The sequence below is a fragment of the Cibotium barometz genome, chromosome 39 (genome assembly GCF_041138505.1).
Source record: "Cibotium barometz isolate CiBa-2024 chromosome 39, ASM4113850v1, whole genome shotgun sequence".
NCBI classification, from domain to species: domain Eukaryota; kingdom Viridiplantae; phylum Streptophyta; class Polypodiopsida; order Cyatheales; family Cibotiaceae; genus Cibotium; species Cibotium barometz.
The window spans coordinates 18,730,743-18,751,534 of NC_141084.1; the positions used below are offsets into that span (position 1 = coordinate 18,730,743).

At 38.7% G+C, this 20,792-nt stretch overlaps 1 protein-coding gene across 1 annotated transcript in view; it reads right to left on the reverse strand.

Annotated features, from left to right (window-relative positions):
* Window positions 1–20,269: 20,269 nt before the first annotated feature.
* Window positions 20,270–20,792, reverse strand: part of PIR121 (transcription activator) — a 104,722-nt gene continuing 104,199 nt past the window's right edge. Inside the window, exon 31 of the mRNA XM_086778429.1 lies at window positions 20,270–20,684. Within this exon, the coding sequence (XP_086634555.1) occupies window positions 20,635–20,684 (50 nt within the window). The 3' untranslated portion in view covers window positions 20,270–20,634. The remainder of the gene's footprint in view (window positions 20,685–20,792) is intronic.

Here is a 20,792-nt window from a genome sequence, read left to right on the forward strand (position 1 = left end):
ATGATGATCATCATATTGTTGTTAACACATGTACACATGGTAATGGTCATACACACACATGTGATGACAATGATGTATCACACCCACATACCTATGATGATGTATTGTGCACACACACACATGATGATATTGATGTATCACACACACATACACATGATGATAGCGATACACGTGATGATGATGTATATGATAGTGATAGTGATAGTGAGAGTGATGTGTGTGAGCTAGATCATGTGGACATGATCTCGAGGGTAGAGATGGCAGCGAGCACATCGAGTATTATGAGCATCATAGAGCTACCTATCGCTATTCCTAGTGATCATAGGGATACATTAGATGACCATAGTGATGCATTCCATGATCTTGATGGGCATTTGACTAGTCATGATCATTCGGCTAGTCATACATCCCTAGTTACGCATGGGATTGACACTTCACATGTCGTTGAGCACATCATAGACCATGAGGAGCATAGATAAAGGTTCTAGTATTAGTTGTGTTGGGCTACTCCTCTAGATTTGTCACATGTGGAGAGATTTCGGATACGACCACTACTCCTAGTTTTCATAGCATTCTTGGCAGCATTCGAGTGGATCGAGTTGTTGTGATTGAGCAATCAGGGATAGTGCATAAGAGTAGTGATGAGTTCGTAGAGGTGAGACATCGTAGGAGTATGCATATTGATCATATTTTTAGCATATCCTATTACGTTGACTTTGAGAGATTTACATTTGATCTAGGTATTTCCTTAGATCCAGTGCTATTGGAGATTGATCTATCATGGGGTTTAGGTCATATAGGGACACACTAGTGATGGAATTTGTCTATACCTTTGGGGATGACCTTAGTGGCCTTGGAGCTTCCATTGATAGTGAGTTGACTGATACCACTTATATTTCTGGTGTAGACACTTTGTTTTAGTACTTAGTGTTGATGATCTTTATGATGATCTAGCTTCTATTTTAGAGGGACACACACATATAGAGTGTCTTACTACGCATGGATATATTATGCATGGGTCGGATCATACTCATACATACATTGATATGGTGGATCATGCCTTCGACTTTTTGAGTGGTGCTACATGTGACGGTGGCATGAGTTCACATTTGACTCTACATGAGGCCGACCTTGAGCTATGTTAATTTGGCTCCTGCTTGCGGATGTCGACACGATCCGTATTCTTTAGAGTTAGGACATTTTTCTTTGGATGAATTCTTTGACATTTGAGGAGCATAGTTTTTGGATATGTGGCTCGACATTCAGGTTCATCTATGACATATTCCAGTCTTGGCCTACACGATGATTCTTTGGTGCCAAGACCACTTGACATTCTAGCCAGGAGTTTTGAGCTTCTTCGGTGAATACCTTTCATGCCAGATTCATAGTGTGGTGAGGATGGGCTTATGAGTTTTCCTTTCAACCCTGGAGCTATTATCTCTTTGGAGTCGAGCTTTCCTTTTGATCCAAGAGATACTACCATTCCAGCTTCGACGGTTTGGGATGTATATCATATATTTCCTTTTGATCCTGGAGGATACTCAACTAGATTCATCATTGACAGTGGTTCCTTATCTTCTCCACTTTCACCAGATTATCATGCGACCATTGCCTTGGATTTTGCGTGCCTCGGATTTCCTTTTAATCGAGGAGGTTGCATAGATAGCCTCATCATCGACGGGAGCCTTCTATCCTTTCCATTTGACCTAGGGGGTCATATGATTCATGCACGGGTTTTCCATTACATTCAGTCATGGATGTGATTTTTGGCTTTTGTACATAGCCACTTGTATATGTCTTTTTCTTTGGGCACGACCACCCTTCGATTTCGAGGACAAAATCATTGTAGGAGGGGATGGTTTGTAATGAAGTAGGTTTGGGTGCACATGCATATGGAGAATGGGGTCTAGGCACTTGGGCTTAGGGAGTAATACATATGTACTTTTAGGGGCCCCTATATGAGGCATAAGGCTCATGGGCATTGTACCCTTTTTGATCATTATACTTTCATGAGTACTCTTACTCTTTGGAGCTCTAAGCTTTCATGGTGGGCTTCTCCCTCTTGAGAAGCTATGTGTGTACTCCATTATGAGTGCAATAGGTGCTACTCCTCCCTATGATGAGTGGGACATGTGTGTACTCCATGCTAATGAGTCTAGGACATGTGTGTACTCCATGCTAATGAGTGCAATCCTCAGGTTATCTTCATTGCAGGTGTGTACTCCATTATGAGTGCAATAGGTGCTACTCCCTATGATGAGTGGGACATGTGTGTACTCCATGCTAATGAGTGCAATCCTCAGGTTATCTTCATTGCATGTACTTGACCCAAGTACTTTACCCTACTATTTTGAGGTGTTCTTCTAATTGTCCAATTTGTCATATAAACAAGAGTCTCCTTGACTTTAGTCACTCTATTTTCACAAGATGCATTCCTAATATCATCGGTGAAAATGATCTTTCTTGGTCATTTCTATTTCTAAATGTGAACATTGGATCTTGGCTGATGGCTAGAATCCTCCTCCCTATCAATGAATATTGATGTTTTTCTCTTGTGCCTCACAAATTCTCTATCACTAGTTGAAGGGGTTGGTGCTTTGTACATTAGAGCGCTTGCAGAGCTATTTTCTGATGGTCCTCGCGTAACATGTGCGGGGTGGGACTCTTAAGTGCATTTTCTCTATTCATTAACTAGGGCCTCCACCAATATGTTTTTCAATGTGGTATGAATGTTTCTTTGCACTCTGTAGTAGTAATGCATTTACCATGTCCGTCACTCTATCATATGACAAGGAAATTTTTGCTTTGAACCCTTCACCCGGCAACCAACTTCCATGCTTTAATTCAGATAAGTTACTGCAAGGTGTGCAAGTAATTTCCTCGCTCTTCTTGACCCAAAATGCGCACTTTCCCCACCAGCTGAACCAAATATCCATAGATGGGATATTACCAATTCTTACATTACCCCTACACCACCATTATAGTACGAGGCAATCTTGTGCAAGTGTAGCATCCTTAGTTGATACAATTCTACATTTCTCACACATTGTCTCATGCATTCCTTGCTAAGCCTTAACAATGCATTTGTTGTGTTCTGAGATTGATGTTGTGTTCACAATGGAAAAGGTATGAATGCTCTTGACCAATAATCTCTTCTCCACTATTATACACACATTGTATTGTATTCCAATTGGCATATGCCTCATCCACCATAAAATCAAAGAAGTCTATTTGCTCATAGCCATTTGAATCCATCACATCATTAAGACAGTCCCCAAAAAGAACTTGAGATGTTTTGTCCTCTTCCTTTATCTCACATGCTGCAATATTAAGGAGTTACTGCAAACTATAAGATATAATATTGATGAAGCAACATGTCCCAAGGTATAGTAAGTAAGAAAAAGAGTGTCTATGGAACATACCTTGGATCGTAAACATGGCATGCCATTGTTAAACTATCCTTAATGTGCCTAGTGTGGTTAAACTGAACCCATGCTCTCCTTAAATCATAATTGCTAGAGTGTCTCATCTGATTTACTGAATCAACACTTGAGGCTAGACCTTTGGTTGAAATTTTGAAAACAAAACATCAATCCTTGTTATTTCTTATCTTGGAAACATACTCCCACATGAAAAAAACTCATATGTGGTGTCCCTCCTTAAATGAAGCAAATCATCGTAACCAAAGGATCCTATCGTGGGGCCTTGCCTTGCTTGAGCAACTGACCTGCGTAGCTTGCAAAAGACTATCTATCAGAATATATTTTAGCATTTTCATATATAGGCATAAAGGTACTCTTTTACTTCTACATATAGAGAGCAAAATTGAAATACCTCTTATTTTCAACAAGAGGCCTAAGCTCTTCTAATACATTTGTAAGCTTTGTGTTACCAATAATCTATCCATGGATACCTTCCTCTCCTAAATCATTCAACACTATTTCTTTGGCTATATACATTTGAACTTTCCTTGCATCGATTCCTTGGTCATATCTAACAACCTTTTCAACCATAGCATTGGTCTTATCAAGAAGATGCTTTGAGATGCATGTTTATATTGCATGCATATGCATCACAATGTATCATCGAGCATGCTAGTGTCTCATCAATAGGTATGATGTAATAAACATAACATCCACAAGTTGCTATGCAATTGTTGGTTTCTTGAAATAGTTGGAGCCAAGAGTTCCTCTAGCTGAGCTAAAGTCCGAATCGAGCTAAATCAAGCCGAGTCTAAAGTCTGAATCCGAGTTTCGAGCCAAGTTTTCACAGTTAAGCATACTTTGGCTAGCTCATCTAAACCTGATTTCTCGATGTGGTATGGATTTTTTTAATTATGCCTGGCATTTTGTTATTCCATAATATAATTTTACTACATATATGCTGTTATTGTGGTGTGATGAGGGGCATCGCTCTAAGGATTGCCTATAATGTTCTTATTGTGATGATTTTGGGCACAAATCCAAGCATTGACCCAATCCCCAATGTTGTCATTGTGAAAGATATGGCCATCGAAAAGACGATTTCCCGTCCTTTTAGTGTGGGAGGATGTGGATCACAAGTAGAAGTATTGTCCTCATGCTGTTTTTACTCGAAATTGTCTTTTCTTTGCAATGAGATAGTCTTGAGTATGCATAATAAGTCTCTTAGTAAATCATATGCATAAAATGAGGAGCATGGTCAACATTATAAAGGAGCATCATACATGTGAGTTTTTAAAGCAAAGTATGCTAATTATGTTTGTGATTCATGGAGATTTGGTGCATTGAAGGAGAAACTTAATGAACTCTATTGCCATTTGGAGGGGGAGGAAGGGAGCTGAGATTTTGGTAGTGGAGGAGATGGGGATTTCCATTAGTTATGAATGAGGGAATGAGGTTGATTGTTGCATGGGAAGCACAAAAGGGCAGAGATATCTAGGAGGTTTCCTTAGGTGCGACTAACCTTGTGCTAGATGTTCATAGGATTCGAGCGGATAATCAGGGTTCACATGATGATATGCAACTTGGACCTGGCAATGATGATGTGGTTCTTGATGTTCCATTATGCATGATGGTGGTGATTTCATTAATGATTCTCTAGGTTCTAAGGATATTGACCTTCATGCTAATCATGTTAATGGTATTTTTATGGATCATGCAGAATTGTGCATGGATGATGTGCTTACTTATGGTGATTCTCTTCATCCCTAAGATGATGGTGCAGATGATTATGCACTTTTTGCTTTCTCTTCATCGTCATGATAATGGTGGTGTGATGATTATGCACTTTTTGGTCTCTCTTCATCATTACAATAATGGTGGTGTGATGATTATACACTTGCTTTCTCTTCATCATCATGGTGATGATACTTCTATTGATGAATGGGCATAGTCATCCTATGTGCTTCATTGAATGATATGGTTGAGGATGTTCCAAATACAAATTCTCTTATAGTGGTTCCTTGTGTAGCAAATCATGGTGGTCCTATGCATATTTCTCTAGTGGATGATCTGACCATCCACGAGGTCTTGATGTAGATGCTTTTACATTGGCCAACCTCTCATGCTAGACAAGCCTCAAAATATAGGGACAGCATGCATCCTAGTTCAACGGTATGTATGTTTATTTTTTACTTGATCTAGGGTGCATGTTCATGATGCATGTAATTTTCCAATTAATTATAATTTCACGAATGTAGAAAAACACATTTTATGAAGCTTTTTTCATTGGGAAATGAAAAAGTGAAAGCTACAAATGTTTTCAACAAGGATAACAAAGTTTTTTTTTTGGGATGAATTGATTGAAATGACTTTCAACATGATTAGGAAGATTCAAGATGAAGATCATCATGTTGCATTGGTTATTGATGAGATCACCAATGTTGGGCATGTAACACGTGAGGATTATTTTACGATGTACAAGGATGATGACTTTGAGTTTGGATTTGCAGTGGCATAAAGCCATGAAAGCAAGTAATGTACCCACAATCCAACATCACCTAATGTGTATAACAAGATGATTAATGTATAGGTAGTTCTCTACCATGATATGTAGAGTCAAATGAATGGTTTGTTTTTATTTAAAACTAACAAAATCATCTATTCTATTTTGCTATTGTAGATGGTATAAACAAATGAAGAGGAGTGCCATCACCTTTGAGGATAGAGGAGATTGTAGTGGATGAGTGAGAAAGGAGTGAGACTGAGCAAAACTCTATGGTGGGTTAACTGAAAAGTACCCACCAAGAGAGGCAGATTTGTGGAAAAGTAAGTTGTCTGCTAATGTCTATAAAGTATGTATTCTCTAGAACCTAAATATTATTTTTGGCTGCAAAACTTCATCAACAAAAGAAAACCCCCCAACCTGATAAAGTAAAAAAGACATCACAAAGCTCCAAGAAAAAGTCCGACATAGAGTAATCCAAAGTGGGTGATAAACAGAAGGATGTGAACATCATGGCCATAGTGACATGGATGTTTATGGTGAGAAAGAAGAAAATGTTACCTTAGAGTATGATCAATTGCCTCCACCACCTAAGCCGAAGGATCAAAAGATGGGAAGAGCTGAAGGGCATAGGGACACACCAACATTACCCTCCCAATCTCTATTAGCTTGAGCAAGTTTTTTTTATATATTCTTTTGTTTACAAGGTATGTTAGGAGGTGGGTTTGTTTTATCAATCAATTGTCATTATCTTGTTATTAGACTAATCACTCTTTGTATTATCTTAATCAATATGCCTAATCATGTTCCTCATATGATTTGATCCACCTTGTGCTTAATCAAGCTTGATTTCTTAACATGGTATTAGAGTCATGTCCCTTCATTAATCTCCTAAGCTACTAGTTAATTAGGAAGTACTAATCATTCACTATAAAACCACTTATTCACTTATCCTTGTTTTCCCCTCCTAGAGCTTGGAAGTGCTCGTTCTCATTGTACCATTTGCAACAAAATTTTGGGGGGAGCTAGAGCACATCAAGGAGGTACTTCCACATTGATTCTTTTAAATGGGTAGTTGCTACTATGGTGCTTCTAAAGGTATGTTTTTTTCACGTAGCCTACAACGTGAGAGCTTGACCAAATGCAAGGTTCGAATGTCAGAGTGTTGACAAAGAGTGCATCCAGGGTCTAGGGGTGAGGACATCCTGGTTGGAGCATCGGCTAGCCATAGAGCTAGGCGATCAGATGATCGAGCAACCAAACGGTCAGTCTAGTGTAGACGACAGACCCTATACTAGTTGGATGAATGTACACTCATCAATATCCTCTATGGTTGGGTGGTGACTACAGCTTGATACCCTCTTGGCTAAGACAGACTCTAAGGGGATGTGACATTGGTATCAGAGTTAGAGTTGTCATCTCTTCCTGCATGTGGTGCTCTCTATGTTGTTCTCTCTTCACGTGTGAAGCAACCCCCAAAAAGATAAGGTTCCTTACCTTTGATTTTGAATGGTTATCCCTCTCATTTTTTTGTGCAAACATAATTTATGTGTGTTTTGAGAAGAAGGAAATCACCATATGTGTGCACAATAGAGAGTGTGTGTGTGAAGCACACACAAAAGAGAAGAATCGAATTGAAGAGAGGAAGGATCTCTCTCAAGTATTTCAACTCAATACTGTGTGTGAAGAAATCGATTATGTGTGTGTGGTGTGAGGCACACACAATAGAGAAGAATCGAAGGGGGGAAGGCTCTCTCTCTCTCTCTCTCTCTCTCTCTCTCTCTCTCTCTCCATCAATCTGCAGAGCAGGAGTGTTGGGGAAGAGAAATCAATGCATTGATTGAAGCTTTCCAAGAACTAATTGAGGAGAATACCACATAAGTGATGTGGTAACCTATGTAGAACCTGAATTGTGTGTGTGCATGTATGTACACACATAATTAAAAGAGCAAAGAACAATCAAAATTTTAGGAGAAAATTGGTGCACAAAAAAAATCAACAATTATTGCATTCAGTGAAGGCATTCAAAGGACACCCCAATGCATAAGTCACATCACCATGGGAGACTTCAAGTCAATGTAGGCAATCAGTGTGTAAGTGGGTGTGTGTGTGGTGATGCACACACACAAGCAGCAGTCGAACAACGCAAAGAGTTTTGTGTATTTCAACCCACAGTGGGCATTGCCATTAAGCAAGAACCGGAGCGGCTTGAGGACACATCGATGTGAGCTGATTCTCGAGCTGATTCTCCATCACTTATTTTGATTCACTTCTGCTGCACTAAACACACACAGATAAGGTTTTTACAAACTTCATTATCAATTGTGTTGGCAAGACATGGCATGCCTCAATGCCAATAATAACATTCCAAAGCCCTTTGGTGGTGGCAACCAATACATGGTGCATTATATAGGACCACAACGGGTAGTTAGGCTCATCAAGGTTTTTCTCAACGTGGAAAGCATATCAATTACATCATTGCCTATCATTCTGGTTACAAATAACTAATCTGTAACATAGAATGTAGGTACTGTCAATGCCCACTGATGAATGCAACCAGTATATCACTGATGGTAGCAACCGATGGGAATCTACAAAGTGTATGAAAAATCAAAGTGTAGAGTGTGGAAATGATATTTAGTAGGAATGCAAAAATCGATTATAATGTTGACAATACCGTTGAAGCTATTAAAGATGAAATCAAAGAGTGATGTCAAAGATGATATAACCACACTATTTGCACAACACAAATGTGGTTACTTGTTGTGTAGAAAGCCCAAAATCAAACAAAAACAGTTTGAATTGATACTCCCTTGGGATGCCTATGAAACCTTATAGCATGTAAAGGACCTCAAAACACATACAAATGATGTTAACATAGTTAACAACACACGATACTCCCTTGGGATGCCTATGAAACCTTATAGCATGTAAAGGACCTCAAAACACATACAAATGATGTTAACATAGTTAACAACACACGATATGGTAACTTCTCTACCTAAGAGGATAGTTAATAGCAAAGGATATGGTAACTTCTCTAACTAAAAGGATAGCTTAATTTGAGATCATTGTAGCAACACACACATAGATGCAATAAGCAAGGAGACATACATGGAAGCACAACACTCAAAGTTGATTAATGAGTATAAGTGAAGTACAAGTGAAGTGACATGATAAGATCACTTACATACTCATAAGAGTGCATATATATGCTCGGGGGAAAAACCTTCTAAAGAGGAAAGAAGTACCTTGGCCCATTATTAGCCTACATTCACACATCACTATTATATAATTGCTATATGTTTGCCTTTTTGCTTCCATCAAAGCTCAAAAGCCAAGTTCTCCATTGCTTGGTTTTCTAGTGTTCAAGATTCTACAAGCTTTCCATAGCTTCCATTTTGTTACAAAACAGTGTGGGTTCTAATTGTTTGAAGATTTCATAGTTGATTACTTTGTTCATCAATAGAGTTTCCATTAGAGTTTTTTTGGTAAAGGAAGAAGACCAATGTAATCTGTAGGCGACGAGCTTTTCACAGGCTTCAATCGGCTTAATTCATCCCATTTAATCTATCGATCAATTGACAGAAGTCGACATCTAACTAGTTTCATTGGTCAATTCCATTAGTTTTCATTGCTTCATGTAGTGTTGCACATGGTAGGTTATTCGACATGTGAAAGATAAGTTTGTCCAATTGCTCGATTAAGAAATCATCAAAGTGTGGAATCACCCTCGACTCAACTCGACTAAGCAATCACTCTCGACTTGATTGAGCAATCGCGAACAATGAGATCATCTACTTCTCTTATCATCTGCTGGCTCTCCAATTGTCTAGCTTCTCCAATAATCTAGATTCTCCAATTGTCTGGCTTCTCCAATCATCTAGATTCACGAGCCCAAAATATACACGAGCCCAAAATACCTTTCAGATTTTAGCCTGACATCTGGCTTCTCCAATCATCTAGATTCTCTAATTGTCTAGCCCTCCAATTTCCTGACGATGCAATCATCCACTTGTCCAATCATCTAACCCTCCAATTATCTAGCTTAGCTCTCCAATCATCTAGCTTCTCTAATCATCTGGCTCTCCAATCGCCCGTCCAATCGCCCAATAGTACAATCATATCTGTAGGTTTTTCTAAGTGCCCAATTGATAGGATTTCTTCAATCGGCTAGTCCAATTGCCTAATTGTACTTTTCCAATGCGATTCAGCTTTTCTAATTGGTGATTGTGCTTTTTTGATCGTCGAGATTAACCCAATTTTACTTCTTTGACCATACGTCATCTAATCAGTGTTTTTCAATTATTGGATTGGTCATTTCCAATTATTTGATTGGTGTCCCCTTCAATCGTTGTCAATCAATGATTTTCTAATTGTCTGGTTGTACTCCTCCAGTCGTCCGATTAAACTTCTCTGATCGCCCATTTCTATAATCATCTAATCACTCTTCTTCAATCTTCATATCTAATTGCCTTCATCTCCAATTTTCTAAGCGAAGCCTCTAATCATCCGATCAGAGATTCTAATCGACGATGCAACTAATAATTTCCATAAGCTTTCAGAGAGCTGAATAGTAGCTCTTGACATCAGTTGAAGCTTTATTTTACTTTCTCAAATTCTCTAATATATTCAGGTATGGCCAACAACTATGCAAATGATTTATTTGGTATTCTTTCCAAAGAGGGTAAATTGGTGGATTGAATTACTCCCTAGGGAGCTTTATGGTAAAAAAATGTCCTTATCTTGCTAAGGTCTTATGGAATCATGTTCGTGGTGATGACCTTTGTCCTGGCATAATTGTTTGTGCTACTTCAATAGACCAAGAAACAAGCTCTTCAAATCACTACTGACCAAAGAAGATGGGATTCAGAGGATGGTCAAGCTTTGGCATTGATTATCTTATCAGTTAAAATGTCTATGGTTTTACATATTTTCTCTTATAAAACATCCACGCTTACTTAGAACACTTTAGAAATTATGTATCAGGCTATAAATGATGCAAGGTTTGAATTTCTCAGAAGGCAACTTGATAATGAAAATATGCAAGAAAAGGGGTCCATGAATGAATATGTAACAAAATTACAGGACTCCTCAACATTAACTAAGTCATTCTTGAAAACATCACCCTTAACTCTTTTCCTAAATCTTATCTGGGTTTTAATACTTCCCTCCATCTTTCTTTGAGAGGCAATGCAACCCCTCTTACCTATTAGGAGCTTGTTAGCTTACTATTATATCAAGAGCTTGTTAGCTTACTATTATAGGAGGAACAATCCAGAAAGTATGTTTCTAAGAGTTTAAGCCATGATTAGGCTCTACTAGTAGCCAAGAATAAGGGTAAGAAATTTTAATAAAAGATCAATTTCAACAAAAATTCTAAGGGTAAGAGTGATTCTAAAAAGCGAAAGAAGGTTACTTGTGCCGGTAGTATTGCAAAAAGCTCGGTTACCATGCCATTGAAAATTACTTTAAACTTCAAAATGAGGAAAAGAAGAAAAAGGAATCCAACAAGGGTTCTAGTAGTTCTACCTCTGACAATTAGAGTCCCAAGAAAGAGGACTCTGATATGACGTTGTCCATTAAGGCTTCTCATCACTAATGGCTATTTGCAGTTATAGTCCTAACCACGATGCATGTCTCAGTGCGATAACAATTGGTTTCTTGATAGTGGTGCTTCTTCTGAGCACATAAAATCTCATCAAAGTTTGGCCAAACATATGGAGACTGTGCAAAGTGGTCACACTTTTACGTGTGTCAACAATGCCTCTTACCCTGTCAAAGGTATTGGTGATAGTTCTAACTACTACAATTGGTGAGGATCTTTGTCGAAGTGTGCTTTTTGTTGCTTTTTGTTTCAAGAATTCAAAAGAATCTGCTTTCTATGCCCACTCTAGCAAGGGTGGGTCTTAATGTTGAGTTTTTAGAAGATAAATGCATTATCTAATAGAGAACATGATAAATAAGTTATATTTACTAGACCATAAGTGGTTTGTACAAATTGGACATGTATGACAAGTGTGATGTTTCTTATTTGTTGGTAAATACTTCTAATGTAATAAAAGATGTCGAGTTGTGTCATGCTAGGTTTAGCCACACTTCTGTTGGTGGTTTGATGCTTTTGTAGCAATATGGGATGTTAGATGTTGCAATATGGGATGTTATAATAAAATGGTATTACTTGTAAGAGATAAAACATGACTCTCATGGAGATGGTTAGATGCATGGTTAAAGGTTAGTAGCTTCCACAAAAGTTTTACATGAAAGCAGTTCTTTGTGTTGCGTATGTGCTAAAATAGGTGTTCCACTAAAGATTTGAAGATTGTCACTCTTTATAGAGCTTGGTTTAATTGAAAACCTAAGGTGGACAAATGTGTATTTTTGGCTATTTGACATATGTCCATGTTCTAGCATAAAGCAAAACTAAGCTTGATGATAAGGCAATGAAATGCATTTTTATTAGTTATAGTGCTGAAAGAAAAGGTTACCATCTCTACAATCCTTTCGCTCTATTAAGAAGATTATTATCACTAGGGATATTGTTTTTGTAGAAGATTCTATCTATCTAATGATAGAATTCAATAACCATACCTATGCTGATTCTTCGAACATGTTTAGTAGGTTATTACATATGCCAACATATGCTGATTTTCAACAGTGTTTTCTTATTGATCCTTGTTTGTTATTACAAGGGGGGGATGCTCAAGAAATTGATGCAGCAACTTCAAATCAACTGGAAGATTAATGTAATAAATGCTAAAAGATCAATAATCAATGAATCTAGGGTTATGCATAGATGGGTTAAAAGCACCTTGTAAAGGATAGAAAATTGTATGCTCCTTTGTAAAGTAGAACCAGATCCATTGCTCAAACCAATTCTTCAAGTTCTCTCATGATATAGATGAACCTAAGTCTTTTGAAGAGTCTTTTGAAGAAGCTCAAGAAGATCCAAATTGGGTGAAAGCCATACAGGATAAAATCATTCCATTTAGAAAAATGGTACTTGGGATTTAGTAGATCTATCACTTGGTAAAAAAGCTACTAGTACTAAGTGGGTTTTCAAAGTCAAGAGAAAATTAGATGGATCTATTGATAGATTCTTGTGGCAAAAGGTTATGTCCAATACAAAGAGATTGATTAGGATGAAACTTTTTCTCCCACTTCTCGTATGCCCACTATTCGATTTGTTATTGCTTTAGTAACCCATCATAGATGGAAGGTGCACCAATTTGACATCAAAACAATGTTCTTGAATGGTGACTTGCAAGAAGAAGTTTGATTTTCCCAAACTAGTCAAGAACAAAAGGTATGTAAGCTTAATAAAGCTTTATGTGGTTTAAAACAAGCTCCCAAATCTTGGTACTAGAAGATTCATGCCTATTTGACTAGATAGGGATTTCAAAAAAGTCCTACAAAAATCACTTTATATGTGAAAAAAACAAGTAGGATTTTTTTATTATGTAGATGACATGCTAGTGACAGCACCAATGAGGATTTTATTATAGCTTTCAAGGCTAACCTTGCCTCAAATTTTGAGATGTCAAATCTTGGTCTTTTGCACTACTATTTGGGTATACAATTTATACAGCAAGATCATAGTAGAGTCATTAAGCAGTCAAAGTACACCAAAGCAGTGGAAAGTTACAAAGTAATCTCTACACCAATGGAACCCTAATGAACCACTTGACATGACCACTTATGATCAAGCTGTTGGATGCCTAATTTGTTTGTGCAAATCACGGGCATACATCCAAAATGGTGTGTCATAACTTTCAAAGTTCATCCACTTTGTTGTGTCACAACTTTCAAAGTTCATGCTTATTCAGGCACTAATCATTGGCAAGCAATTAAATGTATCTTTTGATACTTGCAAGGCACTTAAGATCTTGGATTGTTCTATGCCAAGGGGGGTGATTTAGAACTACATGCCTTCAATGATTCTGATCGGGTATGCGATTATGATACATGATAATCCACATCTTAAAACTGTTTCTTTCTTGGCAATTCATGCATATCTTGGCTAACAAGAAACAACCAACTATGGCAACATCGTCCTGTGAAGTTGAATATAGAGCAACATTCCCTATGAGTTAATTGTGTATGGTTGATAATATTGATGGAGTATCTTTGTGTCAAACACCCCTACTCCTATTATCATTGATAGTCAAAGCGGAAATGACACTTGGCAAAGAATCCAATCTTTTATACCAAGACTAGGCACATTGAAATGCATTATCAGTATATCAGAGAGAGACTCCATGCACGAGAGAGTCAAAAGGCCAGTTCACTACTAGCAATAAATGTTTATGAACATTGATGAGCATTGAGTGAGTAAGTGTTTACAGATTTGCTTCCATCAAAGCTAATAGTTCTACTGTGGGAGGTGTGGAGGCAGATACATCAAAACTAGTGTCACCATCCAAAGTACTTGTACTTGTGCTGGTGAGATAAGGCATGTCTCAATGTAATGATGACAGTAAAACCCCTTTAACAATCAATGCATGATACAAGGTGAGTAGTTGGTTCCATCAAGCTTGTCCTCAATGAAAACCATCCCAAGTACATCATTGCTTGGCCATTCCTACCTTGAAATAACTAATCTCTGACATAAAATGCAAATAACTTATCTTTGACAGAAAATGAAAATATCTCAAGTACATATGCAGGTATTGTCAATGATCTCACTAAATGCAACCAAGATGGCCTCAGTGATGAAGGAAACCTAGGAAGTGTATGAAAATTTATAGAGTGTAGAGTGATACTTAGCAGGAATGGAAAAAAGTATTAAGTGAAGTGATATGATAAGGTCACTTACACACACTCATAAGAGATAGATAGAAGCAAAACACTCAAAGTGGATTGATAAGAATGAGTGGAGTATAACTTATAAGAGTGTGTATATGCTTGAGGGAAAAAACCTCCTAAAGAAGGAAAAAGTGCCTCGGTCCATTACAGCCCTACATCCACACATCAATACAATATAAATGGCTACAAATATACTTAATGCAACAAAATCCTATCCTTTTGAACCTAGACCCCATGCAAATGGCCAAGAAAATTGGGATTTTTGCTTCAAAATCTACAAATTGAATGTAGATTTTCCAAATGCAAACAAAACTAAAAATAAGACAATAAACACATCTGAGGCTCCAAAACCGTATGCCTTTTGGAGTATGACATCCTAATCAACACCAATTGAGTGTGATATTGGGTGATCCCAATAGCTTGGAATGGATCAAATTTGGAGCTAATTCTTTAGGCTACTCGTCTCGTGAGGGGCAACACCATATATGCTTGAGTTAAAATCTGAACTAGCCTTGCCAAAACATGTGTCATTGTTGGGAAGTTTTGTCTTAGAGCCATGAAGTGTAACTTCCTCGTTGTAGGTGTGCTAGCTTGTCGTCCAAATCCTCACTCCATTGTCACTGATGTTATCACATTAGAGAGCCCCAAAGAAGCAGAATCTTTAGAGAACCAATAACCCTTCAAGAACCTCGTCTCCACAACCCTCTCTTGGGAGCTCCACTCCAAACCAACCAAAGTACCCATGGTCAAAATCCTAGCCTCCCAACCCATCAGCCCATGAGCCACCCACATGAGATGGATCAAGAAGACAATGTCTACCCACCCCTCAAGAAGAAAACCCTTTCATATTTGGAGATGATCTATGAGCTGCATCACTTCTTCCCACAAGATGCATTCTTGTGAGAGGAGAGGTACATGATGCTAGTGTTGCTGAGAAGTTCTAGCCACCCCGCACCAAGTACTGCACTCACTGAATCTTCCCAAATCATATCAAGCATGGATAGACCTCCTCACTTCCCCACCTATCCCATGACCACCTTTGTCAAAGCCATTGATTGGTCTCTCTTAGACCAACTCTTCCCACAAGGAGTAGACTAATGACTCCATCAACTACCCAAGAATCTCCCAAACTAGCAAAGCCATTGATTGGTCTCTCTTAGACCAACTCTTCCCATAAGGAGTAGACTAATGACTCCATCAACTACCCAAGAATCTCCCAAACTAGCACTCATCAGTGGGTTATCCTCATCGACTATGTGGTTGAATGTTCTAAGAAGCACATGCTCCACCAACAAGGGTAAATCAAGTTCCACGATCAGCTCATTCAAGAGGAGATCACAAAATCTCTGCCCCCAACAACTTCATGAAGCCAAGGAGAAAGTGGCCATGTTAGAAGCACTCAAAACATCCTAAGAAAAAGTATTCAAGCTTGAGTGTGAGGTCATTGTGTGGCTAAGGCTACATAAGAAGAACTCGCTCATAAGCATGATATAGAGGTCCTCCTACTTTAGAATAATGAAATGAAAGCGGCCATGAGTGAGGTAGCCAAAACCCGTGTGAGAGAATTGGATAGCCTCAAAGCTGAGCTCATGCTGAGAGGTCAAGGGTGGTGGAGGTAGAAAATAAAGTTGCAAGTACCCTTGACACACATTGCTCTTGGAAGCTGCCAACCATGCAATCAATAGAAGTCAAATCCTAACTCAAAGAACAACCATGCCATCAATATCTTAAGAGAAATCAAAGCCCACCCCACCACCAAAACTACCAAGTAGAAGAACAAGCACAAGGCTTTTCAAGACCTCTTACAACAAAAAAAAAACACCATTTTCGAGGCACTACCCCACTGTTAACATCTTCCTATGAAAACTTATCTTCATCCCCACCTTCTCCATGATCCTTGCCCACATTAACACCTTGAGGTAGACCACCTTGCTACCCTCTTCTTTTGATGAATCAATGAGATTCAAGGACCCCACCATCATCTACTCCATCCAATCCTACCTCTAATCCCACCTTGTTGTTGTGGCCAACCTCACCACTTGGTACCGTTTGATTCTCAATCCCAATTATTTTACCAAGGAAGACCACTTTCTCGAATTGATGGCACCCTGTGGGCTTTGATTGATTCCAATTGGTTCCATGTGATTGTGAATCCTAATTACTTTACCAAGGAAGAACACTTTCTTTAATTGATGGCACCCCCACCCTCAAATTTCCATTCAAAGAAGATTTGCTCCACCTCGCTCTGCTAGACATGAAAATGCTTATTCCATGAGGTGTGAAGTGCACCACACGACCAATAACCAAATACCACATGCTTCAACTATGCACTAATACCTTTAGCTTGCCATATAGCAATTGAGAGGCCACAATTGAAACCATCCATGTGGCCTACCCTCAAGATCTTTTTATGCCATGGAGGTTTCTGCTTTCACAAACCCAAAGGTAAAGAGCTTGATATGATGACACCACCTCAAATGGCAAGAACTCTCAAAACAAGCCAAAAGGTTACAAAGAAGACTCATTAGATCCCACCATAACAAAAAAGAGTCCACATCACTCATGGTTTCAGGTGTTTTTAGGGATAGAGGTACCTCTTCAGATCATGTGCCTTCCCACTTTGGGTGGAGGAGGATGTATTGGTTTTTTACTCCATTCAAGATAGATGGCTCTTAGAGAGGTCTTATGTAGGATATCATTGAGGGTCCGATGGTCCAACCGGTGAGGGTGGTGGACAGGGCAAGGAAGCACTTCCATATTGCATTGGGACCCTAGTGAGTGTGAGTGTGAGTGGAGGGATGCTTTTCACCCCATGAAAAGCACGCCCTTCTTTAGTTACACTATGCCGAATGCCAGACACCTGGTTCTAGGACAAATCCAGAGAGTCCCTACTTGTACACCTCATTGGGAGGCTTATGGGATCACCCTTGACATTTAGAGAGCTTTTTCACAGAGGTTGTGGCACTCGTACAAGGAAATGAAGATTTTCTCTTTTATTTAACTTTCTCTAACTAATGGCCTTGCCACTAGCCAGTGGAGATCGCTCGTTGGTGCTAGCACAACTTGTCCGAGATGTGTAGGAGCTTCAGAGACAATCTCCCATTTCTTATGGGAGTATAGGGAAGCACAAAGGTTTTGAATTGCAATAGCATGCCTTTTTGGAAGGATGAGGAGGGATGCCTACATTTGTTTTGGTGTTATTGCGTGGTTGACACAGTTGAGTCCTCAACTCAAGTTTGAAGGCAACGACAGAGATATGGCTATGAGGATTACCCAGAGAGTGGGTCGATGATGCCGTCTTCAAGACATGCCAGAATCAAGCTACGTATCACCAACACAAAGGTTGGACACTGCATGGGAGATCATTGCTAGCATCACAATCTAGCACATTTAGAAGATGCACTAAGGCCATGTAGGGCACTTTGGCTTATGATACACATTGCATTTGCAAGATCTAGTGTGATATTATCCATATGCTCATGGCCACTTGGGCTAGGATTCAATAACCTTGGAGGAAAAAAGAGAGAAAATGTGGCCACTTCATGAGAGTCTGGGATCATGACAACTTTTTCACTACCTCTCATATGGAACCTTGTTTGCAACACAAGGCACCAGATTGGTTGAGATTTCCCCCCTTTTTGATCTAATATCTCCCTTGTGATTTTTTTTCCATACTTGATAGAAGTCTCTTTTTCGAGGAAAAATAACCACACCGTCAACTATTACAATACAATGACTATGGATCTAGATGAGATATTGAAATAAGGATATCATGTAGATAGTTTTAACATCAAGCGATTATATTCATTTTTGTTTCTAATTAAAAATTAAGTCGTCATTATAGTGAAAATTAATGAATACCAAGTCATATGAGAATTGAACTAAGATAAAAATGATGCATAAAAATGACTAAATATGGACTCTCAACATTTTCAATAATAATTATGAAACCAACAAATCCTTGGTCAAACAAAGTGTTTCAAATAAGATTGTTCAAAATTTGCAACTTTTATGCAAACCCTAAAAATGAAAACTTCTTGAAACTCAAAAGGCTTTTCTACAAACCCCTTGTTATGCACTTTTTTTTAGTGAGACCCCAAGGATATTGAAAGCCTTTTTTCTAATGCATGTATGTGGTGTTATTCAATTATTTGCATCCCCCCCATGGGAGTTCAAATCTTAAAAATTACACATCGTTATGCTTAGCAGGGAGCGCACCATTGATATTGTTAAGACACGAGAATACCAACCAGATAATGTGCCTATCTATAGCATATATTTGACCTGTACACTAGATAAGTCTCCTTGGTGTGAGCAAGGAGATGAAACTAGTGGCAAAAGTATTCTTACAAGTTTATGGGACACATTTTCTGCCTTGTAAACCCCGTCTCATAAAACAAAAAACATATATTTGTTCTTTATTATGGTGTTGGGCACTTCTCATGCTAATCTATGTATTTGTACTGTTGCAATTTGGACTTTGAGTTCTTTCCTATTTGTACTGTTGCAATTTGCACTTTGAGTTCTTTCCTATGAGAACAAGGGACAGTTTTACCAGAACCAACTGTCTGAGAAAATTTTATATCCCAGCATTCAATTCCAAAACAGACTTGTGCACCTCAAGTGGCTTCTTGGAAGTGAGCTTGTGTCTTCTTGTGCTAAAACTCATCCAACATGAGAAGTATGACTCTTGAGGGTGGAAATCCCAAGGTCCCATTGACAAAGTATGGACGGTGGAGATTGAAACTTTGCTATGAGAAGTATGACTCTTGAGGGTGAAAATCCCAAGGTCCCATTGACAAAGTATGGAAGGTGGAGATTGAAACTTTGCTAGTAGTATGAGCACAAAAACAAACTGATAGACTCAACACTTGTAATGGCCATTGTGGTCTGCATACTACTTTCTCCACAGGTGGACTAGTTTTTACCTTCTTTGACTGCCTCAGCTTTTAATGATGTCAAGTGGTATGTGGCAATTCTCTCTCACGGAGCCTGTTACTGCTGTTGCCAGTAAGTAGGAGTGGGTTGAGCTACTACAGTCTCTTCCTTCAGGTTTGGGCATCCAACCCTGAACAATTTCCCAGTATTGTTTTATATGTAGCACTCCTATCATTGCCTCATTAAGACATGGACGTGGATGAATGCTATTCCAAGATCATTAACAGTTTACATGTTTTCTTCCTTGGTCTCCTTATGTGAAACTAACTTAAGACACGGTCTCAATCAATCACATATGTTCGTAACAGGTCAAGTATCAATAAAAGTATGGCAAGGGCACCCTACCATCTGTTATTGAGCTCTTGCTCAAGCAAATGCACTTAATTGTTTTGTCCAGTTGAATAATTGACTTGTGGCCAGCCTTGATGTGAGTGTTGAGAAGCTTGTAGCTGGCCATTAGGATTCTTATTCCAGCATAAGTGAGATTCCCAAGGTGCATGCTTAAAAAAATACATTGTTCTTCTCTTTCTCCTGCCTTATTTGACAAACTTCCACCATATGTGAAAATGAATTTTCTGACCTAAACATGCATGCCTCATGATTCTAAATTTCTATTTAACGGGCAGTCAGCAGACACCCTGAAACAAGGTCAACATTTCTAATGTTTCCATTTGTTACATACTGCATCATCGGTCGTAAAGATAGTCAAGAGTACATGGTTAATTATTTATGGCACATACAGAGCTCAAATGCAGATTATTGCAGTTGATTGTCGTGACTACATCAATGCCAAATGGCCAACTCACACCACAAGGAATGGCCCCTAAGAGTTCTAATTACTATGTTGGTATACATGTTGTATACTCTGGTTGCAAGGTATACACTCAACCTCTGAAACTGGTACAAAACCAAAATTTTGAAAGCTATGCTTGCTTGAGCAGAACCCTCTCTCAATGCAATGGTTGTTCAAGCTGAGTCCTCACTTTTAACACTATGGTTCACTTCTGTAAAGCCACCTGCAATCCCACATCACACCGGTTTCAGAAATACTTCTGTAATAAAAAACAAGCTTTTATTAACTTTCAACTTGCAAAGATGCACACATCAAAGTGCATTCACACACA